The sequence below is a fragment of the Crocodylus siamensis genome, chromosome 2, assembly GCF_052110815.1.
Source record: "Crocodylus siamensis isolate JL-2025a chromosome 2, ASM5211081v1, whole genome shotgun sequence".
In the NCBI taxonomy this organism is placed as follows: domain Eukaryota; kingdom Metazoa; phylum Chordata; order Crocodylia; family Crocodylidae; genus Crocodylus; species Crocodylus siamensis.
In genome coordinates this window covers 210393299-210419771 of record NC_143396.1, presented here as the reverse complement: position 1 = coordinate 210419771, position 26473 = coordinate 210393299, and the positions used below count along the sequence as shown (strand labels likewise).

At 44.9% G+C, this 26473-nt stretch overlaps 1 protein-coding gene across 1 annotated transcript in view; it reads left to right on the top strand.

Moving 5' to 3' along the window:
- The window catches only part of APIP (APAF1 interacting protein), a 38328-nt gene extending 24386 nt beyond the window's left edge, over nucleotides 1-13942 (top strand). The window contains exons 5-7 of the mRNA XM_090032931.1: nucleotides 391-526; nucleotides 8127-8294; nucleotides 8903-13942. Of these exons, the coding sequence (XP_089889057.1) occupies nucleotides 391-526; nucleotides 8127-8294; nucleotides 8903-9002 (404 nt within the window). The 3' untranslated portion in view covers nucleotides 9003-13942. The remainder of the gene's footprint in view (nucleotides 1-390; nucleotides 527-8126; nucleotides 8295-8902) is intronic.
- The last annotated feature ends 12531 nt before the right edge of the window (nucleotides 13943-26473 follow it).

Sequence of the window (26473 nt, the reverse complement as noted above, 5' to 3'; positions counted from 1 at the left end):
CTATTTCCCTCAGCACTCAGGGGTGGAGATCGTCAGGACCTGCTGATCTGAACATGTCTAGTCCCACTAGAAGTTTCCTGACTAGGTCCTCACTGACCCTGGGCCTGGCTGCGCCTCCCCTGGATCAGTTAGGAATCCCGGTTGAGGGGATGATCGGGTCCCTGCTCAGAAAAATGGATGCAAAGAAATTGTTAAAGAGGAAGTAATTCCACTAATTACTTTCCTTTATCATATCTTTTACTTCTCTATATATCTGAACATTTATCCTTTGCAAGTAAGTTTACCCAACAGAAATAAGTTGAATATATGAAAATAAGCTTCTTAATATACAGTAGAGAGCCATAGTTTAGCATGAATTATAGAAAATTGTGTTTATTCTTCTCCCTCTAGGAGCAAGTGCTGTAATCCATACTCATTCCAAAGCTGCTGTTATGGCCACTCTTCTCTATCCAGGAAGTGAATTTAAAATCACCCATCAGGAGATGATAAAAGGAATCAAGAAATGCAGTTCAGAAGGCTATTATAGGTACATTCCTGTTATAAAATTGGGTTCATGTTATTTGTTCTTTCCTCTGATAGAAAAGCCAAACTGTCTTAGAGGCTAAGTACAGACAGTCAGAAAGCCCAAGGCTGAATTGATTCAGTTTTTGCAGGTTAGTCTAAGGTGCAAAGATTGAACCAATAAACAAATGAACAGACATTCACTTGTGATTCAGGAAATGCAGCCACAGCCTGTAGTGATGCAAGCTAGAAGCCAGGGAGCACTGGAGCACAACTCTCTGGCATGTAGCCAGCATGGTCTTTGTGTTTGCTTCCTCTTCCTGCTGCCCCAAAGGTCTCTGGGATTTGCTGTCCAGACTCACAGTAGTAGGACTCTGCAAAGTGACTTGTCTCTTGCTCTTCCTGCTTCCAAGTACCTCTGGGATTTGTAGTCCACAGTCACAGCCAGCATTAAGCAGAGCAGGGCAGCTTCATACTCGGGGGAAGGAAAGTTTAACCTTTGTCCTTGGTCCTAGACTCCAGCAGCGGTTTGTCTGGGGGCACCAGTAGGCCGGCCCTCACTGCTCCTGCTAGGAAGTAGAGAAGTGGGGCCGGCAGACAGCCCAGCCCAGCCCAGGGCTGCAAAATCCTGGGATGCTGGGGGACTCTGATTTAACTTGAACCAGGAACGTGTCTGGGACAGAAGTTTCATAAACTGGTTTGACCTAAATCAGTTAAGTCTGATGCTACCAGTTTTATCTTAAGCCAGTTTCAGCCATTTTGAAATTGGCGTATGTGCACCGAACTTCTATTCTGTTACAGGTTTAAAACAGTTTCTGATCACTCAAACCCATTTATGTGTAACTTCTATCATTAGCCTAGATGACAAATAATGAACTTTGTGCATTTAATCTCATTATTCATTACAGTTCCTGCCCCTAGAGGGAGAAGAATAAACACGTTTCTCTAATTTCTGCTATACCGTGCTTACTCGTGCATTTAAGTAAGCAATATTTGTAATTTGTTTAAAGGAACATTCATTAGTTCTGTGACTGTTGGGGGGATGGGTGGCAACACTCAACTTGCATGGCATGGACCAAAGCCCAAATACAATAAGAGGAAATAGATAATTGCCTAGAAGAGAATGTTTTCTGATGTAAAAATAAATAAAAGTTCTCCTATTATTAATTTGAGTGACATTTATGGCAATGAATGCAATGAGACTGGACAGGTTAGGTGTGCTAAAATAATTGGTTTATTAATATTGTTTCAAGGGTGATCCTGAACCTCATTAAAATAAATTATTCAAAAAGAGTTGGCTGAATCTGATCTAGCCATCATTTTACTCATAGTTTCATAGTTGGTAGGGTCAGAAGAGACCTGAGCAGATCATCAAATCCACCCCCCTGCCATGGCAGGAAAGAGTACTGGGTCAAAAAACCCCAGCAAGGTGTTCATCCAGCCTTCTTTTAAAGACCCCCAGGGTAGGAGCCAGCACCACTTCTCTTGGAAGTTGGTTCCAGATCCTAGCCACCCTGACAGTGAAGTAGCGCCTCCTGACGTCTAGTCTGAATCTACCCTCTGCCAGCTTGTGACCATTATTCCTTGTCACTCCTGGGAGTGCTCAGGGGAACAGGGACTCCCCCAGTGCCTGCTGGTCCCCCCTGACTAGTTTGTAAATGGCCGCTAGATCCCCCCTCAGCCTTCTTTTGTCAGGTCCCTTAGCCTCTCCTCATAGGGCCTGCCCTGCTGCCCCCTGATCATGCCAGTGACCCTCCTCTGGACCCTCTCCATGTTGTCCACATCCCTCCTGAAGTGTGGCACCCAGAACTAGACACAGTACTCCAACTGCGGCCTGACCAGTGTCGTATGGATGGGGAGGATCTCCTCCTTGGACCTGCTTGAGATGCATCTGTGGATGCATGACAGGGTGCAGTTAGGCTTCCTGACCGCGTCCCCACACTGTCGTCCCATGTTCATTCTGGCATCAATAATGACTCCAAGATCCTTTTCTGCCTCTGCCTCTGCCTCTGCACGGATGAGAAGGGAGTTCCCCAGCCTGTAGGTATGCTGCTGGTTCTTCCTCCCCAGGTGCAGTACCCTGCACTTGTCAGTGTTGAAACCCATCCTGTTCTCATCCACCCACCCCTGTAACCTGTCCAGGTCCGATTGCTGCCTATTCCTCCCTTCTAGCATGCCCACTTCTCCCCACATCTTAGTGTCATTTGCAGATTTGAACAAAGTGCTTTTTACCCCCTCGTCCAAGTCACTGATGAAGATGCTGAACAGTGCAGGCCCGAGGACTGAAGCCTGTGGAACCCCACTGCCCACGTCCTTCCAGGTCAAGTAAGACCCATCCACCACCACTCTCTGGGTGTGGCGCTTCAGGCAATTAGTGACCCATCTGACTATGTAGGTATCGACGCCATAGTCTCCTAGTTTTTTAATGAGAATGGGGTGAGAGACAATATCGAAGGCCTTCCTAAAGTCCAGAAAGATGTCTACCGTGACACCTGTGTCTAAGGATTTTGTGACTTAGTCATAGAAGGCCACCAGGTTGGTCTGACAGGACCTGCCTCTAGTGAACCCATGTTGGTTGCCCCTAAGCATAATCTCCCCTGCTGGTCCCTCGCAGATGAGCTCCTGGATAATTTTCTCAAAGAGCTTCCCCAGGACTGAGGTAAGATTAACTGCTAAGATTATCTTAGTTATGTATACTCTCAACGGTAAAATTACATATATGTTCTCTTTCATCCAAGGATCTCAAGGAACTTTGTAGACTTAAAGGCGTACAAACATCCTTGGAAAACAGGTATCTTGTGTACACCCATTTCAGAGAGCAAGGCATAGAGGAGTGTTTTGTGTCATGTTCATGACAGTGAGCCAGTGGTAGAGCAAGATAGAGAACCTAGAAAATCTGGCCCCTTGTCATCTGTCTTAGCTACCAAACTTATCTATTTTTACTATCCAGAGTATATGTGGCAGTCTCCCAAACACTACTTCATTTGTTACTTCCAGAATGCTTTGAGATGCTGTAGGCCATGCTTTAATTTGCCACTCTGACCCCTAACAGCAACCTATGCTCTGCTGCCATTTGTAACCACTTTGGCTACATTTATTCTCAAAGCATTGAGAAAAACCACAGACCCACAGGACTGACCACAAAATGTCCCTTCCCTCCCACATGTATGGTCTTAGCTGGAGAGATCCTTGGACTGTTCTAGCCCAAGACACTTTCTTTCAGTAGCATTGCTCCTTTGTAAGTTGATTTGCCTCTCCGTATCCCCTCTCTCTTTCTCCTTCTCATTTTGGGATCTCTTTTAAACCTTCAGGATGGGGCCTTGCCTTCAGCAGCAGGTCCTCCTATCTGACCATTCCTAGAACAGAACTGACAGCTCCCTGGTTCTCCTCTCCAAGTCCATAAAGGGACAAGCCCCACTGTTAGCCTACCTTCCATATTAAAGGATCAGATTTCCTGTTGCTCTGGGAATAAACACTAGGGGTGTGCAAAGTGGGCCATATTCTATTCAGATTTGGCCTGCTTCGGGGAACAGTGATTCGATTAATTGATGCAGATCACTGTCCTGATTTGATTCAGCTGAATCTGAATCTGAAGATTCAATGCTGATTCAGAGAATCAGCAATTTGGCTATAGATACATAGATACAGGGACGGAAGGGACCTTGCAGATCATCTAGTCTGACCCCCTGCCCTGGGCAGGAGAGAAAACTGGGCTCAAATGACCCTAGCTAGGTAATCGTCAGGCCTCCTCTTAAAGACCCCCAAGGTAGGAGCCAGCACTACTTCCCTTGGAAGTTGATTCCAGATCCTAGCCACCCTGACTGTGAAGTAGAGCCTCCTGATATCTAGCCTGAATCTACTCTCTAACAACTTATGGTCGTTACTCCTTGTTACTCCAGGAGGTGCTCAGGGGAACAAGGTCTCTCCCATTCCCCGCTGGTCCCCCCAAGTAAGTTTATAGATGGCCACCAGGTCCCCCTCAGCCTTCTTTTGTGAAGGCTGAACAAGTTAAAGTCCCGTAGCCTCTCATCGGGTCTGCCCTGCTGTCCCTAGATCATGCAAGTGGCCCTCCTTTGGACCCTCTCAATGCTGTGCCCATCCCCCCTGAAGTGCAGTGCCCAGAACTGGACTTAGTACTCCAACTGCAGCCTAACCAGTGTTGCACAGAGGGGGAGGATCACCTCCTTGACCCTGCTTGTGATGCATCTGTGGATGCACAACAAAGTGTGGTTTGCCCTACTGACTGTGTCCGCACACTGGCGGCCCATGTTCATCTTGGAATCGATAATGTCTCCAAGATCTCTTTCTGCCACTGTGCTTTCAAGAAGAGAGTTCCCCAGCCCATATGTATGCTGCTGGTTCTCAGTGCCCAAGTGCAGCACCCTGCACTTGTCAGTATTGAATCCCATTATATCCTCATTTGCCCACCCATGTAAACTGTCCAGGCCCAGCTGTATCCTGTCCCTCCCTTCTAGCATGCCCACCTCACCCCAAATCTTGGTGAAAATCGTCCATGTTGCTAATAAAGAAATTGAACACCGCAGGCCCAAGGACTGAGCCCTGGGGGACTCCACTACTCGCATCTCTCCAGGTCGAATATGACCCATCCACCACTACTCTCTGGGTGCGGCCCCTCAGTCAATTTGCTATCCATCTGACTGTGTAGGCATAAATGCCACAGTCACCTAGCTTTTTAATGAGAATGGGGTGGGAGACAGTGTCAAAGGCCTTCCTGAAGTCCAGAAGGACTACATCCACCGCGACACCTGCGTCCAGTGATTTTGTGACCTGATCGTAGAAGGCAATCAGGTTGGTCTAACAGGACCTGCCCCTAATGAAACCATGCTGGAGCATCATCCCCGCTGCTGGCCTTTCACAGGTGTGCTCCTTGATAATCTTCCTAAAGAGCTTCCCTGGGATTGAAGTAAGACTAATGGACCTATAGTTGCCTGGGTCCTCCCTCCTCCCTTTTTTGAAAATGGGGACCACATTGGCCCTCTTCCAGTCTCACCACCATGAGTGCTCCTAAAGCCATGCCAAGGGCCCCGCGATAACCCCTGCCAATTCCCTCAACATCCTGGGGTGAAGAGCATCTGGACCTGCTGATTTGAACACATCCAGCCCCTGCAGAAGTTCTCTAACTCAGTCCTCCCTGACCCTAGGTCTGGTGGAGTCTCTCCTGAGTCTGTCCTGAATCTTGGTGGGGGAGTTCCAGTCCCTGCACAAAAAAATGGAGGCAAAGAAATGGTTAAAAAGGTCTGCTTTTTTCCTCTGGTGCAACCACCAGATTGCCTAGTGCATCCTGCAGGGGCCTCACATTACCTGGTGCCTTCTTCATACTCCCCATGTAGTTAAAAAAGGACCTTTTGTTGTCCTTGATGCTAGCCCTACTTCCGTATCTGCCTTAGCTTTCCTAACAGCCCCACTACAGCAATGGAGGTGTACTCTTTGGTGATAGCCTTTCCCTTCCACTGGGTGTACGCCTCCTTTTTTGGCAATCAGGCATTCCCAAATGCCCTTGGTGAGCCAGGGGGGCTTTTGAGTACTCTTGCCCCCTTTGATTCTCATTGGGATTGTCACCCCTTGGGCTCTGAGTATCGTCTCCTTAAGAAACAACCACTCATCTTGGGCACTCAGTTCCCCTACTCTCCAGGATGCCAGTGCCTCTCCTAACAATCTCCTCAACTCATTGAAGTTGGCCCTCTTGAAGTCAAGGGCTACTGTCTTGCTGCAGGCCCTTGATACCCTGCACTGGATGATGAATTCCAGCAGGTGACAATTACTGTCGCTCAGGTAGTCAAGAACCTGGAGTTCCTTCACCAGGTCATCGCCTGTGGCGAGGACCAGGTCCAGTAGAGCATTTCCCCTGGTGGGACTGTGCACCTCCTGGATTAAGTGGAGGTCCTGTATCTCGGCCAGGAACCTTCGTGAGTGTTCCGACCTGGCTGACTGCTCCTCCCAGCAGATATCCAGGTAATTTAGATCACCCATGACAACTACATCCCTTGCCTTAAGTGCCTCCACAAGCTGACCCAAGAATTTGCAGTCCAGCTCTTCATCTTGGTTGGGAGGTCTGTAGTAGACCCCCACTGTTAAGTCTGTTTCCCCATGACCCCCTGCGTTCTGACCCAGAGTAGATCAGCCTGCTCCTCCGACCCCATCCTGCTAATTGAGGATGTGTATTGCTCATCCTCAACTAGCTTTAGACACAGTTTTAAATGTTTTTTTCTACATACCTCAAGGTACCAGGTGCGAAATGCGAACACTGAGATAGTAGGGTGGATGGAGCATCCCACAGGAGCACAGGGTGGGAGCCACGTGCTCAGTGGCAGGCCCAGACCGGACATACTTCCAATCCACTTCTGGGTCTGCTGCTGAGCACACGGGGAACACCCTCCCTCCCCCCTGCACCCTCCTTGGCTTGACAGTTGGCCGCAGGGGACCCTGGGTGCCCCCCCAAACCCATGAGGCACCAGTTGCGGACCTGGAAGTGCTTCTGGTCCACTTCCAGGTCCACCGCTGAGCACACTGGGGACCCTTCCACGCTCCTGTGTGATGCTCCATCTGCCCCACCATCTCAGCATTCATGAGTCACCTGGTACCTTGAGGTATGCAGAAAAAAACATTTAAAGCTGTCTCTATGTCTGAATCATTGAATCTCTCCAAATCGATTCAGAGGGTTCTGATTCAGTTCGAAGAGGTTAAAGGGTCTCCTGATCCAATTCAGAGATTTAGCTGCTGAATCGGTACAAATCTCCGCCAAATCAAATCAGCAACCAAAGCTTCATACCCCCTTAATAAACACCTAATACAGAATACAGTCATTTTTACTGTCAGCATTATTTCATGTTTATGATTTTAAAAAAGATTCTAGCTTCTCCCCATAAAATACATTTATGATCTTAATAATGAATCTAGATTTAAACTGGGAATTTATTAAACTCATTTAAACATGTTTCTGACAATATTAATTGAGATGCAAACATTGCTAAATGTCCTGGTTCCTCTTCATTGCAAACTATTGTGCAGGTTTCACTGACTACCCAGCAGCACCTTGTTTATAGAGCTGATGGGTTCTTGAACTATGGAAATATTGATCAAGTTTGACCCATAGTAGAGAAGCTTCTTTAATTCTTCAAACATTTTTTTTTCTTTTCAGCTATATCGTTCAGCAGGATTCTTTTCAGGTTTCCAGAGATTTTTTTGGACCAACTAAACCTAAGTTTTGTTTTAGTTTTATCTGCACCTGAAGTGGCTGCTTCATGTCAATCTTCATTGGGTGGTTCTTCAGGTTTCTACATAATGCAGAATTGGAGAATTTGCTAATACAGGTTGAGACAGACCAACAATTGCTAGGTGACCCATATAAGACCTATGTGTTAGATCATTTGCTGCAGTGGGAGCTGTGCAGAGGATGATGTATAGTTTAGCTCACAGGATGAGAGTGAAAATTGATGTTGTTGAGGATTTGGTAACATCCTTAATTAAGGAAGAACGTCTTTGATAAGAAAAAGACAATGGCTCTTAGGGGTAGAAAAAACCTCTAACATCCAGGTCTGTGCAAGAACTGAGAACACTTCAAAATGCACAGGGTTTTTTTTCAACAGTGCCCTTTTTTCTGTTAGGTATGATGATATGCTAGTTGTCCCCATCATTGAAAACACACCAGAGGAGAAAGATCTCAAAGAACGAATGGGACGTGCAATGGAGAAATACCCAGATTCCTGTGCTGTATTGGTCAGGCGTCATGGAGTTTATGTATGGGGAGAAACTTGGGAAAAAGCCAAAACAATGTGAGTATTCTTTTCTGTTGCCATTGTAGACCTAAAATATCAATTGATATTTCTTTCGCATGAATCAGAGCCTCTGCAACTCAAAGTGAAAGCCTACCCCCACAATTTCCCCCTTGGACTCTTCCTCTTTCACAACTGTCTCCACTGATGAGGTTCCCGTCACGTGGAAAGATCCCTTTTAGCATGTACGCACACGCACACAGACCACCTTCACTTTTGTAGAAGGTCTCCAGATTGTTTTCATGGTCTCTTTGTAATGCCTCTGTTTACAGAACCACACGTACCCAGCCGTGAGTGTTTTAAATAATAAATTTCCCCTTCAGTGAGAATCCACCTCTCCGTCTCTCACTGGAAAGCCATGCTGCACAAATGTGAGGTGCCACGCAGGCTGTGTTGCACCCCTCTTTCCCTGCCCTCCCCAACCATAAAAACTTCAATGTTGTGAGGGGCTAAATATTAATAATGAAAGACAAGCAATCATAGGAGTGTACTGCATGACCACCATGCTCTTAGTGTTCAACTTATAGAAGAAAATCTTTTTTTTAATTTGCAGCTTCTTAAGACTCAGTCCTAATTTGTCATTTCTCTGTTCTTTTTTTTTATATAAGGTGTGAATGCTATGATTACTTGTTCGATATTGCAGTGCAGATGAAACAACATGGACTAGACCCAGCAAAACTTCCAACAGAAGAAAATGGGATCATATAAACCACCACAACACAGTACTATAACAAATCATATATATACATATATATATATGCAGAGAGCAATGCAAAAAAAAGAACTGAATACAGAATCGTGAAATGTGGTGTGCACATGAGATCCATCCCACCCCACCTCATCTAATACAGTTGTGTTAAGTATTTTAAAGCTGAAGTATAGTAAGTGTTACCAAAAACAGCAAGTGGAGGAAGCCACAGTCATGGAAACTGAGCCAGTAAGCTTTGTGCCTATTTCAGGATGAGGGCCCTGGTTTCTCTCCCTTTCTTTTTTTTAGGGCTTCATAAGTTAAATGAGTGAAAATTAATGCCTTTTGATTAGTGGTTTTGAATGTGCAAATGATATGATGATTTTTGCACTGCGACATGTTTGTGAGGAATATTTCTTCCAGTGTGCTGCAAATAAGTATTGATAAATATTGTAATACCATTTTTATGAATTATTTTTTAATTTTGTTTCATTTACTAAACTGGATGCTGGTTTGATTGAGCAACTTATTTTTTGAAAAGTAATAAGAAGGTAGTAAAAATGACGAGAAAATCTTTGGGAATCAGTCTCTTATCTTTAAGAAAGTACAAACTGGCAAAAGGAGCTAGGTATCTCATTTGGTGAAGTATTAACATGCCTCTTTTTTCCTGATTTGCTTCTAGATTTTTTTTAAATGTTTGTTGGATCTCAGTTTCTGCAAGATTAATAGCTCATGGTGATTCTGTTAATAATTGTCTGTGATCATTCAAGTTGAAAATGGTAAGCACTGACAGGATCTCCATCATTGGATTAAATTAAGTTTTATACTTAAAAAACAAACACAGAATTCAAAAACCATGTACAACCCCTAATGTACATTACTTTTATGGTGTGATTAACATGTAAATCATACTGTAAATAGTAATAATGCCGCATGGTCAGCCATTTATGTTCCCAGTACTGATGCCAAAACCTGCCTGTTAAGCAAGCAGTTTGCAAGGTTCCCTGGGGACAGGGGAGTCCCTTGGCTTCCCACAACCTGGCATTTTAAAAAGCCTTGTCCTGCAGCTCCTGCAGGAACAACTAGCCCAGTGCAGGGAGCCTCTCAGCTACCCCCTCCAGGAACCTTGCTAACATAATTGGTTCCCATTCAAATAAAGGCATGATTGGGATCAGTCCCTGATCCCAATAATCACACATCCTGCTATGCAGTTATGTGAACCTCTGCCAGTACTAGCATTAGTTGGCCTGGTAATTCAGCTGGATGTAATATTTTTTAACAGGACATGTAACTTGTTTTTAAAACTCTTCTTAACTATTATTTTCCTCGGAAATGTGAGAAAGTTCACATCATTCTGTATTTTGTTTTCTAAATGAATTACAGTAACATGATGGTCTGTATTCCATCTCATTTTTACTTAAAGAGAGTTCATTTCACAGTAAAATCTTGTTTAAACCCATAGCTGGATAACTGTTTATGACCCATTTGGATCCATGATTAAAAAGGTTTAATGAAATCTCATGATTCATTATGTAAAACAGTGCCACCAAAGTCAGAAATAATCTTGTTCATTGAAGAACAGCATCACGTAATAATGCATTCATGTATCTTCTTTTAATATATAAAAGAATGGCCACTGCTGAAAACATTATTAGTTATGTTGAGCTAATGGTCTGTTTAAGTATAGCACATGTATTTCTGTGAACACGATGATATAACAAAATATTATTTTATTTTATGAAAACAAAATATTGAATCTCCTGTATTATTATATTCATTATGTGTGCCATATTGTTGATAGAAGCAGACCTAATTCAGTAGTTCTGTCAGATCAACTTAGATGTAAATTGATGGTCTTTTGCATCTTTGGTCGATGGGACAGTATCATGAATTGGTCCCTTGTACTGGATTTGCAAACTGTGGAGCATGAAATTTAAGCAAGTTTATGCAAGGGATGGTTCATTGTAGGCAACTTACCCAATATTCATTTAGGGGGATAAAATGCTGTTCTGTCCTTCAAAGCAACCAAGTCCTCAGCAAGAAGTAATTAATAGTTCTTCCTCTCATATTTTTGTATCTTCTTGGAGCCCAGTTTTCCTGAAGGAGTTTAAAGTGGCTATATCACTTCTGTTACAACAAAATTCAGTGAATAAAGGCTTCCTCTTTATCTTTTATTTCTTAAATTATGCAACTGACCAAATCTGGCTGATGTTTCCTTACATTATATAGGGGGGAAAAAAGAGAAGTCAGTAGTAACTGGATTCTGTTGAGATGCATTGTCCGTAAGCTTATTGTCACTGTGGTTGTGCACATGCCCTGTGTTTTCTGATATGAGTTTATTTGCCTTAGCAATATCCATACAGACTGCCACAGCTCCTGTGCCAAGTAGCTTATTGTCAGTTTACAATTCCCGCTCTTCAATTTCCTCTTACCTGTAGAAGTGTTAGACTCTAAGGAAGAGAAAAAGGAGGGCAGAATGTGTTCATCCATATGGACAATGCATCTCAACAAACACTAGTGATTTACCAAACCTAGGATGTGCTTGGTGCTTAAGATTGATAGCATAATGCTTGGGAACAACATGTATCAAATTCCAGGTGACTGTTTTACAAAAGATCAGTTTTGCAGATATGACATAGGCAGGCTATGGAAGTACTCTGAGTAGATAAGACTTTGCCTTTAGATGCAAGAGGCTATACACATCCAGCAACTGTACTGTCAGGCACTAGGCCTACAGCTGAAAGCATACTGTCAGGTGGACTTGGTAGCTGGCAAGTGCTTTCTGTCTGTGAAACTTGTTGTTTCTTGATCAATTTAGAAGAATAGTACCTTCCCCTTTACTTGCCTTCTGTGGTGCAGAATTTGCTAGTTCTGTCATTTCAACTGAAATCCTTGTCTTCAGTTCTGAGCTCATACTCAGTTTCTAATGTTCTCAATTTAAATTATTTATTTTTTAAACAAGAACCTCCTGATCACAGAGTAGTTGAAAGAAGAAAACAATGCAAGGTTCTGATCAAACTTATTCTATTAGGCATACATCCCTGTTCCACAGTACATCTTGAGTGGTCTAGTACCTAACTCAGACTTGCCCTTCAGTGGTTTCCTCCCTTTATTCTCGCTGCTTCACCCATTTTAAGCACCAGCTGAAGTCATATTTAACATTATACATAATCAGTCTGGTGGGTTTAGATGGAATTTGTCCTGTGTGAGTATGTAAATCTGTGACATTGTTACTGTGTCACAGACCTATACACTGTGGCTTTCCTCCTTTCAGTGTGTTCTACCAAAAGTAGATCCTTTGGGTTGATTTTTTTTCTCACATCACTATTCAAAGCCAAATGTGTTGTCTCTGACCTACCAGCAGAGCTAATGTCCTCTGCATTCTGTTGGCTACTTTTTACCCCATTCTAGCTATGTTTCTCAGTATCAGAAATTTCTTCTTTGTTGAAAAAGATTTGCACCTGCTTCTATAAGGCAGATGATTATAAGTTGAACCAAAGACTGTATGCAAGTATGTACTTTTATATCCATTCAAATGTGTGTGTGTGTGACTGGGCACTCATATGCTCTAACCATGCATATTATAGGGCTAATTAATATCTGTAAAGTTTCAAGGTCTTTGAATCAAAGACATGAAAGGTATTCAGCAGTTTGTGTTTTCCTTAGTGCTCTTTTCCCCAAGGCATGTTATAACAAGGAGATTAGTTTTTTGATGTGTCAGTCCAGAGGGAGAGTCTATCCTTGTCTGATTGCCACCTACTGAGGGTGACCTTAGGTGCCTCCTCTAAACCACCATATTGCTACAAAAGTGAATGCCTGTGATTATTCAATTAGCACAATCACAGTAAAACAATTATATCATTACACAGTATTGATGTTTAAGTACAAAAAGGTTTCCCTGTTTTTTTTTTAATGCTACAGTTGCCCTGCACTGATAGACTGGAATAGAAGGTATGAGGAAAAGCAATTTCTTGACATATTTGGTCCTTCTAGGTTATCTTAATTACAAATAATACCTAAACTGATTTGACCCTTGTTTGCCAAAAGTGTAGAGATTACTTCTATAATATCTTACCAGTAGAAAATGTCTGCAGAGGTATTTGTTAATCTCTTCATAATTCAAGCCTTTCTTTCCAAACACATTTTGTTACTCTACATGTTCTCATTGTGCTCTAAAATATAGCTGAGAGATTTTCTTCAGTAACCTGTAAAAGGTGACAGTCCCAATAGAACAGTGGTTATCAACTTTTTCTCCACTGGTCTCTCACTTAGTCAGAATCCTACTTGCATTTAGTAATGTGGGATTGCTCAAATATGTTTCTCTGATACCTGTTGAGAATCTGTGCAATTAAAAAAAAACTTCATAAACTTTGTGTATTTACTACTGGTTCGTAAGCCCCTCAAGAAGTACAGGTTTTCCCTTCAGTAATTACTATGAGTAAAATGTTCAAAATCACATACGTGATTTAGATCATGGGCAGATGTTATAGTTGTGTTATATATGCCCTTGTAGTAATGCTACAGAAAAATTGGTATACAGGTACGCACCTCATGTGATGGGACAAAAATGGCACATGCAGAAATGCTACAGAAGTGTTCTTGTTTGAAACAGAAGCTTCTCTATAGTGCTGTGTTTTGTAGTTCCATATGTAACATCTGAACTACTGTAGCACTAAGGGGCAGGCCTCTTGCTCTCCCAGTATCCCACAGTGCTTTTGCTCTCCCCCACCTTCTAAAGCAGGAGTGACCAATTATTATGGCTGGAGGGCCACTTACTAAGTTTTGATGAGCTGTTGAAGTTTTCATTTTAACAAATTATAGATAAATAAAATATATACTAATGTCAAACATCTACTATGACATTTTAATTTTAGTTCTAAAAATAATTTTTGTACTGATTTATGTTTTTGAGTACTGTATATAGAGGTGGTTGCATAATAACTCAAAATAAAGTCTTACTCTTGTATATTGTGTGGTGGGGGTTGGAGTGGAGGTGGGGGGCAGGATATGTGGGTATGTGTGGGGGGATGGGTGTGCACACGTGGGAGGAGGAAGACTGCCCATGTATTAGGTCCCAGGAGCCAGCCAGGGATGGGAGGAGGAAGGGCAGGGGGCACATGCAGCAGAGCAATGCAGGTGTAGTATGCCCCACCGCACCACCCATCATCCAGCATGTGGCTGCCCTGCAGTACTCCACATATGGGGCTAAGCCCTGCCTGTTCCTGCCTGAAGCAGTCCATGCCAGACTTCCCGGTGGGGCCACTATTGGTGCAGCTGCAGCCTCCCAGGTACTGCTCAGCTGCTCCCACCTCCAGTGGCTTCTCCTCCTCCTGACCCTACTGGACTCCTCTGAGTGGCAAGGAACCTGCATCCAGGTAGTTCTTGCCCCAGTACACGAGGTTTCAACTCCAAGCAGCCACCTTCCATCCACTCCGCTCACCCAGCACAATGAGCAGCCACTTACGGGTGGGCAAGTGGGTGGAAGGAGACCTGGAGCTGGAGCCCTGCAGACTGGGTCAAGAGCCACCCAGCTGCAGCTTCTTCCCCACCTGGCTGGGCATCTGTCCAGTGTACATCCCCACAGCTTCCCTGCACTGCCTGCTGTCCAGGTGGGCAGGAGCATGGTACAGGTTGCCCTGGGCAAGAGCAGGTAGTGCTCACCCCTGTGTGGAGTGCCACAGGCCAGATATAATCAGTTGGTGGGTACCTGCCCACAGGCCAGATCTAATCAGTTGGCAGAGCAGATCCAGTCCACAGGCTTTATTTTGCCCACCCCTGTTCTAAAGGGGTGGGGTGGGGTGTGGGAAGAGAGAGAAATCAGCTTGCTTTTTGACAGCTTGCTAGGCAGCAGAGCTGAAACCCAGCCAGAACTATGGGCTGAAGCAGTGGCAGGGGCAGGGATCACTGCTTACTTTGGCAACAGAGTGTGTTGCTGCCTTGGGGGGGGCACGGAGGAGGATATTTGCTGCTTGGGGGGGGCTGTTTGTCCACAGTGAGGAACGGGAGGCTGTTGATTGGGCTCACTGACCAACTTGGGGATAGAGGAGCAAAGGAATAGTCTCATATTTCCCCTTGGCTAGAGAGTATGCCTTCGTGTCAACATTATAGTGCTACAACCAGGGTGGTTGTGAATGCCCCTCATAGGGCTATGTTTTTGTAGCACTACAAATACACATCTCTCCATGGCCTTAGACTCCCAGGTTACACTTTAAAAATTACATTAGGTATTTGGAGTATGTTTGCATTGTTCGGCACCACCAGGGAGTAGATAGGAAACCTTCCAAACACGTCCCTTCCATACGGTCCCGCTCACATAAACCAAACCCAGAAATTCAGCAAAGCCTCTCCAGAGGGCATCCCTGTGTGGTCTCATGAATAGGAGCCTACCAAAATCATGAGTCCACAGATTTCACAAAATACGTCATTGCCCATGAAATCGGGCAATGTTTGCAAAATCTGGGGGCGGAGGGTGGAAACTTACTGAAAAGAAAATGCTGGCTCCGTCCTCAGGGCACTGCAGCAGCCCACCAGGGCAGGGGAGTGGGGTCTGCCCAATCAAGCTGTCAGGAAGATAGCTGCTGCCCCTGCTCCACACTAATTGGCTGCAAGGGCTGCCATGTGGCCCCGCACCTCAACCAATCAGCAGTGAGGGGCAGGGCTATATAACAGGCAGCTCTTACAGACACTCAGCGGTGAGGGACAGGGCCACCAGTGCCCTTGAGCCAATCGGAGGGGTCTGCCATGCTCCACCCACAAAACGCCCTATGTTCTGCCCACGAAATTCAGCTACCCTAAATTCCACAGGTCCCTACTCATGAGTCAGCTTGAAAGCAGGCATGAGGGATGACCCCAGACTGGCTGTGTTTCTGCAGTTGATAAATATGAGAGTGAGGTGCACTTAAGAGCAAGTGCCCTTGGCAGTTCTGGGGACATTGTGTAAACATCCCCTTTGAAATCTAAATCACTTTTGGAAATTACATTCAGACTACAAAGCCAGTTAGACACTGAAAATGTTTCCTAATATCTACTTGTACACTTTTTCCTAAAGGCAGAAGGTGTTTGGTAGTTCCAAGTGATTTTATGACCCTGCTCTCAGCAGGTAGCACTACATAAAACATATCAACCTACACATTTCTAGCAAATCATCCAAAACACTAATTGCTTTTAGTATTAATCCAGGTGCTTCTTCATACAAATTAAATTTCCCAACAAATGCACGAGTATCTTATCAGGAAGGAAAGGAGTTTGCAACATACAAGATCTTTCAATATTAAAACACACCTTTAATCTATATTAGTTTCATAATTACTGGCATTACTGTGACTCTCTTCTGTTGTGCTAATTAATTTTGCATTCATGTCTTTTAAGTCTTAGATCTTTCATAAAACATATTAAACCCTAAAAGGACAGATGGAGTAATACAGGATAGTTGGTAATGGAACTGGGAGCCTTTCACAGAGATCTTTATCTATCTACTTCGTGTGGCCTGGATTTAGTAAAGAGGGAGAACAGTATGGGGAGGCACTATAAGCAACCAAAAATGAGTCCATTGCTGTTCATCAAGCTTTTTGTAAACAGATAGATGCTGTGAGTTTGTTCTATATGCTGGAAATGGTTGGGTTTTGTGCCACTATTCTATTATTTTCCCACCGCTAGAGGCCACAACTGGATTTTCACACCCTGAAAAAATAGTATGATTTGATCATAGAAAAAGGGAGTGTCTTGTCAACCAAACTGCCTTGCTTAAATTAAATGGTTTGCCTTTCAAGAATGTGTTAATGACAGGCATCTGTACATAATTCACTTCCATCCACCTTGTTACATTGAAATAATGCAATTTACTTTTAACTCTTACTTATCCAAATTGTTGAAGAAAGGGACCAAATGCAGACCTTATGTAAGTGGGCAAATTAAAATAAGTAGCAGTTGTACTACTTAAGGCCTCCATTAGACAGGCCTGAAGAGAGCAAGAAGTCATATTAGACATGTGGTCACCTGCATTGTGCAGGAAGATAGGTGTGAAGACCTGGTTTTCAATGTCCAAGGCAAAGTATCAGATGAAACAGAGATGCAGCATGCAAGCACAATCATCTGCACCACACTGGACTAATGCAAAAAAAAAAATTAAAGTAACTGTGTTTTTGGTGAAAACTATGATTTCCAATAAAATGAATCTTTCAGTTAGCTTGGGCTGAATTTAAAGCCATTTTTGCCAGTGTTTGTTAGTATTGGTAATATTTCTTAAAGCCTCAGGTCTTGGATTATTATTCTTGGAGAATCTGTATTTTTAACTACATTTGTGGACATCATGGTTTCAGAGAAAAGTTGAAAATTGACCTGTGTTTATTCAGTTCACTTCATAAACAAGAAGGAAATTTTTTTCGTCAGTCAATCTTATTATATTGGGAAGGGGGAAATTGAGGTTGGCAATGCTGTTTCAAATACCCCTCAGCAGTCACTTTTAGTGTGAACTATATTGAAATTTGCAAAGGATTCTGAAACCAGAAAAAACTCAGTAACTTCAGCTTACCGTTTCTCAGAGATTTTGGGCTTGCTCAAAACAAAAACTAAAACTAAACTGTGACTCAAATTAAGATTTTTTTTTATACATCTCCCTTGCCAGAGTCTTTCATATTTGTCAGAACACAATCAGAAAGAACAGACTGGACTGGATGATATAAAATACCAACCAATGAAATGTTACAAATTTGCAGGATGCAAAATAATGATGAATTGCAGTATTCAGAGTAGTTATACAGAAATTACAAAGAGCCATTGTGTTTCTTAACTCTTAAGAGATCATGCTACTGTACAAGCAAGTTTCTCCCATGTGCAACAGATAAAATCAGAATTTAATCATCAGAAACCAGTTGAACAAGAACTTACTTAAACTGTTATGGCAGAAGATTTCTAAATGGGCCTCAGAGTAGCTACAGTTTCTGCTAATGACAACATTCCTATTACAAATGGAATAAGAGAAGTGATAGGGCAAAAAGCATAGTTTTTCCTATTTACAGAGAGTACTGGAAGTCTAGGTTCTATGGTTGATTGTCTCAAATATTTGCTAAGGGTGTGACTTCGGTGGGAATTTCAAAAGAGCCCAGGGTGCCTAAATCCTGCTGAAATGTAAGGAGAGTTAGATGCTTAAGTTTATTCGATTCTTCTGAAACTCCTAGGTTTTATTTCAATGTGCATCAATTTTATAAAGCAAGGATTTAGAATGGTGGTTATTGGCAGGTCCCATGCTGACATCAAATGTTAAACAGTAATTTAACAAGCAACATCCTTCACAAAATTCTTAATTGTGTAATAATAGAGATTGCCCCCTACAAATATACCTGGCACAGAACCACAGAAAAAAAAGATTGAGAAAATTACCTCTATTTTTCCACCCTCAAAATATCTTAGTACTACCACAATCTTTACAATTTTAAAACTTCTTCCCAAGGAATGTCACTGTTCCACAAGCTGCACTTCCAAACAAACCAGATTACTCCCTTTCCCAGATTCATAGTCTGCAAATTGTACAATCCAATTACACTATATGTCAACCATTTTGTACAACACGCAGAAACTCTATCCCTGCAATAAATGTGTCTGTGTGTACATGTCCCAAAACTATGCTGCCTCAAGTGGCTGTGCTCTTGTATTTATTTTTTAATAGGGGTTTTCTTTTCTGTCTCCTCAGCTTTATCCTGTTCCTCTACTAGATCTTTTTCACACAATCTCCTAAACTGAATGCAAAATTAGGAGTGTGTTCATCAGGCAATATAACTCCCTTCTTCTCTGACTCTATTACATATCAAATTATGTTCTTTTATTTGAATGGTTGTAAAATATCAGGCAGATGACAAGGTAGATTTGCACCTTATAGACTGTGTAAATTATATGTATAGCATAACCCAGCACACAGGGCTTTGGCTCCAGCTCTCCCAGCTGCCTTTCACCCACTTGGCCACCTGCACTGGGCAAACAGAGTGGGTGAAAGGCAGCCAGGACCTAGAGCCAGAGCCCTTCACGCTGGGGCAAGAGCTACCCAGCTGAAGCTTTCTGGTGGCCTGGAGCAGGGCAGCTGGAGCAGGACAGGAGCCACTGCTGAAGGCAAAGGGAGCAAAGCAGCATCCAGGCAGCTGCAGCCGCACTGGGAGTGGCCCTGCCAGAAGCTGTGTGCACTGGCCAGGGCTGAGCCAATGCACGCGGGCTGGAGCACACAGCAGGCTGCCCTGGGCTGGACTTGGCCCCATACGAGTGCCACAGGGGCAGCTACAGGCTGGACCCAATCAACTGGCAGGTGTCCCCATGAGCCAGATCTGGCCCCCAGGCCATATTTTGCCCACCCCTGGCAATAAACTTTTGTGAGCCTGAGCTCATTTCAATAGATTCTGTGAAAGCACATGAACAGAGCAGTGTATCAAATAGAGCGATTTGAATGCAAAAGACAGGGAGGGGAGGGAAAGGGGAGCAGTGCTTGGAGAGGCAAACAAGTGATTAACCCGCAGGGACAAAGGGGTCCCTAGATTAGCACAAAAGCTAATCTAGGTAATGAGATAAGAATCCATAGTCCCTGTTTAGAGCATCCTTAATACAATCCAATCTGTGGATGTTTTCTTGTTCTACAATTTTGCATTCAAGTTCATTTTTTAAATTTCGTTATCAAAGAACAGGTACTCTGAGGTCAATGATCCCTCCCTCCCTCCTTTCCCTATCTATGTAGTAGAAACCTCCCTTACCTTTGCTTGAAATAAACTGGAATAGACTAACATAGCTAAATGCCTTTCCAAAATTGCAGCCTTTTAAAGGTTAAATTGCCTTTTCTACCTCCAATGCATCATCCAAGGTTTTGGAAACAAAATGTTTTTAGTTGTATGAGCATGTGTGCAGGTATGTGCAGGTATGAGACTAATATCCTGTTACTACCTTTAAAAATATTTGCATAGAGACTGGGGAAATTTAGGGAAAATCCGTAAGATTATTTGATGCCAAGCCAAGTTCACAATGTAATTTATCCAAATGTATGAATGTTTTTTATTGATTACTGCTTCTATTTCAAGTCAACCAGCCTTCTATTTGGCAAGAAGAGCATCTAAATCCTCCTGAATAAGTCACCCTCTACAGTTTTTATAAGGATTATTTTAAGTTTAACCTTGCATAGGAAGAAGAGCAACAATTCCATTCCCTTGTATTCATAGGCAACCAGTTACCCAAATATTTTTCACAACTGTCTCTTCAGACCAAACCAGACACTTCAAATCCCCACTCATAGCTGCACGTTGCAAAACCAAAAATGCAAAAACACCCTACAACATGCTGTAACAAAAAGCAAGCAAACTGAGGAACTGCAATGACACGTAAATCATTGGTTAAAATATGGTCAGAGGATCCAAGAAAGAAGACTATACCCCATGGTACAGAAGAAGGCAAAAAACCTTCATAGTCCTTGCTGATTTGCTAGGGGGAACCATTGCTATATAAAATCGTTCATAGCTAGTTTATGATCTTGTGCCAAGCTTGTTTTTCAGGTAAAAGCTCTTCTCTTTCCCCAGTATTCACCTCACAAATGTATTTATGGAGCATAATCATGTCCCCTCTCAATCTCCATGTTGTTAACTAAGCAAGCCCAGGCTCTTTTAATCTTCTATCATAAGGAACTATCTCCTTTCATAAGGAAATATCTCCATTTCCTTACACCTCTTATTTGTGGCCCTTATTTGTACTATTCTAGTTTATGTTAATCTTTTTTGATCATTTATTTAGAACTGCACAGTACCCTCAATGGAGCTGTACCTGTACCTTATATATTGGTACAGGGGTGGACAAAATACAGCCCCCAGCCCACATACGGATTTTGTTCACCCCACAGCAGGTACCTGGGTCCTGCCTGGCTCAGGTGCCATCCGGCCCATGGTGCATCCCGCTGCCACTGGGTGTGCAGCAGGGCTGGGTGGCTCCATGGCTGGACTCCATTTCTTGACAATCCTGGAATCAGTCCTAGCTGTCAATGGCCCAAGCCCCATGGAGACCAGACAAGACTCATAGGCAGGGCCTGAGGCCCAAGCTGAGCACACAGACCTGACCCCAACCCTCGCTCACCCAATGTGGGGCAGGGGGGTTGGGGTCCCTGCAACACTTGCTCCAGACCTACCTGCCCTGGTCATGATGAGCAGCCGCAGCAGTGACTGGGCAGAAGCTGGTGCTGGGCACCAGGAAAAAGGGGGACCTAGAGGTGGCCACGACTGCAGCCACCTTCTCCTAGCTGCTGCTGGGCCCTACTCACTGCCACTACACAGAACCCACCCTGGAGCTACCCTGCAGCTCTGCCCCACTGCTGCCACCAGCCTGCTCAGCGTGGGGGCCCAGTGCAACCTGGAGGCAGCACTGGTGGCAGCGGGGAGGAAAACCGCAGTGCGGGCTCTGGGAAGCCGCAGTGGGAAGCCCTGGCAGCAGTGAGGGAGAGGCAGCTGTGGTCCCACCGTTTCCCGGTGTCCAGCAGCAGCTTCTGCCTGGATGCTGCCACCACCACATCCACACCCAGGCCTCCACCACCAAAGCTGGGCAGCAACTCCAGCCCCTCCTCAGGGTGAAGGGCAGCCCAAATGCAGCACTGGTGGTGGTCCTGCTGAAACTGCTACCCACCTGCACCCATGCCAGCTCCCTGCTCACCCACAGCCCCATCCCCCATAAAGAGGTTTGGTGAGCTGCTGGGGGGGCCCGGGGGATAAGCAGGGGTGCCTAGCCCATGACAACTCCCCAAAATTTCCTATGTGGCCATGGGGCCAAATAATTGTCCACCCTGATATTAGTATGTCCTTTTATCTATCAAATATATCCCCGTGAAGACTCCCTAAGAACGCATTATCTTTTTCCCAACCATATCCCACTGGCATCTCATTGTCCTCCTACAGTTGACCAGTTTGTCCAGGTTCCTCTCTTTCTTACTTGTTTCCAGTCTGTGTCTCATTCTTAAGAGCCAATGGTTTTGTTGTTAGTTCTTAGATCCATGACACTGCCCTTCATTTATGACTTACTCCATGTCTAGTGCTCCATCCAAAAGAATTTTCTAAATCTTCCTACATAATAATCCAGTCTTCTTCTATACTGGCAATACCTCTCATTTAATGTAATCTACACATTTAATGAGGGCACACCTAGTTCCAGTTGCTAAAAATATGGTCACTAAACACAGAATAGGTCTTCAAACTAATCCCTGAGGAACACCACTGGTAATTTCTCTCCAGTCAACACAATTCACTGTAATCCCCGCTTTATTCTAATTCCTTATTCACTTCACATTGATTCATAGTATTGATTCCTGTCTTTCCTGGTTCGGGCAGTAATTCCCCATTATAAATGGTATCAAAAGCTTTGTTTAAATCTATATAAATTAAGTCCATTGTGTTGCCCTTATCCAAGAAATTGGCTGTCTTGTTTTTAGTCTGATATGATCTTCCTCAGATAAATCCATGTTTTATTCCACTTTCCAATTATTTCCATATCCTTGATTAGTTTTTTTATTACCATCTTTTCTGATACTTTACAGACTATCAAAGGCAAGCCAATACCCTGTAATTGCCTACATTATTCTTTCTCTGTATTCCTAAACTGATAGGTTCAATGGCAATTTGTGCTAAAGGATTTTCTATTTGTGTGTCAATTCTTCTAGTATTCTAGAAAGGAGGTTACCTAGGTCCTCTGATTTGGTGACAGTAAGCAATCTAAGTTTTGCTTCCACCTCAAATGTGTTAATATCCAAAACCATGTCCTTGTTGCCATGGGGCACCCAACCAGTGGGCTCAACTAGATCTTCATCCTTATTGAAAACTGAGGCAAAGTATGCTTTTTGGACCATACCTATGTTGCCCTTTGTCTCACCCCATCCCTTCAGCATATAGTAGCCTCACTCCTCCTCCATCCTCTTAGATCACATACCCCTACACCCCAAAACCCTGGCAGTATTTCTGTCCAACCCTGGAAGATTTCATAGATTTCATAGACATTAGGGCTGGAAGGGACCTCGGGAGATCATCGAGTCCAGCCCCCTGCCCAAAGGGCAGGAAGTCAGCTGGGGTCATAGGATCCCAGCAAGATAAGCATCCAATTTACTCTTGAAGGTGTTCAATGTAGGTGCTTGAACCACCTCCGCTGGCAGACTGTTCCAGACCTTGGGGGCTCGGACAGTAAAGAAGTTCTTCCTTACGTCCAGCCTGAAACGATCTTGCAGGAGTTTGTGACCGTTCGACCTCGTCATCCCTTGGGGCGCTCTGGTGAACAGACGTTCCCCCAGATCCTGGTGGTCACCCCTGATAAACTTATAGGTGGCCATCAGATCACCCCTGAGCCTGCGCTTTTCCAGGCTAAAGAGTCCCATGGCTCTCAGCCTGTCATCGTAAGATCTGTCTTCCTGACCTCTGATCATGCGCATGGCTCTCCTCTGGGCTCTCTCAAGCTTCTCCACATCCTTTTTGAATTGTGGAGCCCAAAACTGGACGCAGTACTCCATCCTGACTCCAATGACAGTCCTAGGGTTGATAGTATATATAATTGTTTGTATTATTTCTTTTCTATTATCACAGAGTACAAGGGGAGAATGACGTCCCAGGATTTGCTCGAGAAGCATCTATGGATGAACGCCAGCATTTTGGTCGCTTTACTAGCCGCAGCATCGCATTGGAGGCTCATGTTCATCTTGTGGTCAATGATGACCCCCAAGTCTCTTTCTTCTGTAGTGCTAACCAACGTAGCACTGCCAAGCCTATAAGGGTGCTGCAGGTTTTTCCTCCCAAGGTGGAGAACCTTGCATTTATCGGTGTTAAACACCATCAGGTTCTCGTCTGCCCATTTGCTGAGCTTGTCCAGGTCAGCCTGGATCACCCGCCTATCTTCTGGCATGAATGCTTTGCCCCAAAGTTTGGTGTCATCGGCGAACTTGGCCAGTCCACTCCTGACTCCAATGTCCACATCGTTAATGAAGATGTTGAACAGTATGGGTCCAAGGACAGAGCCTTGAGGGACCCCACTGGTCACAGGGCACCATGATGAGTGACTGCCATCAATCACAACCCTCTGGGTCTGACCACGAAGCCAATTTCCCAGCCAGTGGATCATGGTGGAGCCAAGGCCACAACTGGGCAGTTTGGCCAAGAGGTGATCATGGGATACCAGATCAAAAGCTTTTTTGAAGTCAAGATATATGACATCAATCTCTTCTCCCTTGTCCAGGTGATAGGTCACCTGGTCATAGAAGCAAATGAGATTGGTCAAACAAGACCTACCTGCAACAAACCCATGCTGGCTGTCCCTTAGAATGTTAGCCTGGGTCAGTCCCTCAAGGATGGCCTCCTTAATAAACTTTTCTAAGATCTTCCCCAGGATAGAAGTCAGGCTAATGGGCCTGTAGTTAGCCGGATCCACTCTCCTCCCTTTCTTGAAGATCGGCACCACATTGGCCTTCTTCCAGTCTTCGGGCACTACACCAGAGTGCCAGGAGTTTTCAAAGATCCGTGCCAGGGGCTGTGCTATGACGCTCGCCAGCTCCTTGAGTACCCTGGGGTGCAGATTGTCAGGGCCAGCTGACTTGAAGGTATCCAGCTTCTCAAGGTGTTCCTTCACGAGGTCAGCATTGATGGAGGGTAGGGGATCCCCCTCACACAGATTTCCCTGTCCCATAGCAGGCATGGGCATCCCATGTGACTGATGAAAGACTGACGCAAAGTACCTATTTAACAGGTTGGCTTTTTCCTAGGCGTCAGTTGTCAGTTGCCCCACCTGGTTTAGCAGGGGTCCAACATTGCCCTTGCTTTTCCTCCAGCTCCCCAAATATCTGAAAAAGGACTTTTTGTTGTCCTTGATGCCTGAAGCTAGTTGGAGTTCAGTTGCAACCTTGGCTTTCCTGGTTTGCTCCCTGCAGGACCGGACCAGCGTGGAGTAATCCTCCTTGGAGGTGAATCCCGTCCTCCATCCTTTGTAGGCTTTCCTTTTAAGCCACAGTAGGTCCGCTAGGTCTCTGGAGAGCCAGGGGGGCTGCTGTGCCTTCTTGCTGCCTTTCCTCCGTGTTGGAATAGATTTAGCTTGTGCACTGAGGATTGCTTCCTTGAGAAGCAACCACTCTTCTTGAACTCCCATCTCCCTGGGGTCATGGTCCCTGAGGGCCTGACCGACTAGCCTCTTGAGCTTGTCAAAGTCGGCTTTTCTGAAGTCAAGGACTTCTGTGTTGCTGACGGACTTGCCAGTTTTACGGCGAATGGTGAAGGTGATCAGCTCGTGGTCGCTGTCACACAACTTCCCATCAATCACTAGGTCGCCGATTAGGTCGTCCCCCATAGCCAGTACCAGGTCAAGCAGCGCTTTGCCTCTCATTGGCCCATAGACTTCTTGAGTCAGGTAGAGGTCATCCACGCACGAGAGAAAGCTTTGCGCCTGCTCAGATTTAGCTGAGTGATCTTCCCACGAGATGTCCGGGTAATTGAAGTCACCCATGACAACCAAGGTCCTGGAGCAAGCGGCCTCAGTCAGTTCCTGGGCAAACTCCTGGTCAAGCTCGGGACTTTGAGTGGGAGGTCTGTAGTAGACTCCCACCGTTGTGTCCCCTGTGCCAAATTCCCCACGAATTTTTACCTAGAGGGTCTCTAGCTGTCCATGCCGGTCGCCAACATCAGCTTGCAGGGACACGTAGCTTTCCTTCACATAGAGAGCTACACCCCCGCCCCTTTTGTCAACACGATCCCTCCTGTATAGGGTATAGCCCTCTATACCCGTGGTACAGTCATGGGTGGAGTCCCACCAGGTCTCCATTATCCCAGTGACATCATATTTCTTTGCACTGAGCAGGAGGACGAGCTCGTCCTGCTTGTTGCCCAGGCTCCTGGCATTAGTTTCTGCTACAATTTAATGTATGAAATTGAGGCCACAACCACCTCAGTCCCAGCCTTCCTCTTTTTACACTGTATGCAGAAGTTGCCCACAAACCACAATCACTCCACCCAGACAGAGCCCATGAGGGAGACGGTGTCCCCCTGCCCCCCCCCAGCCTGCGGAGGATGCCCAGCAGGGAGGGGGGGGCAGGGATTGGGGGCCCCCACACCTGTCCTGCAGGCACCCATCTTAGGGCCCTGGAGGCACAGGTGAGGGAGCTCCAGGAGGTTAGCAGGCTGAGGGGAATCAGGGAGGCAGAGGATGAAATAGATGGGTTTTTTCTCTCCCTGCGGGGCCATGCATCCAAGGAAGAAGCACCCTGGGAGATGCCCTCCACAGCAGAGTGGCTGATGGTCACCTCCAGAACCAGGGCTGCTCGCAGCAAAGCAGTACCAATTCCTCCAGTCCAGCTGGAGAACAGGTATGAGGCCCTGGCAACATTGCAGGAGAAAGAAGGAGAAGAGGAGACCTCCGGAGCAGAGGCAACTCCACACTCTGAACAGGCTGAAGGAGCTAAGCAGACCCGGAAGAGGAAACATCGAGTGATCATCATAGGTGACTCCATCCTGAGACGTACAGAGGG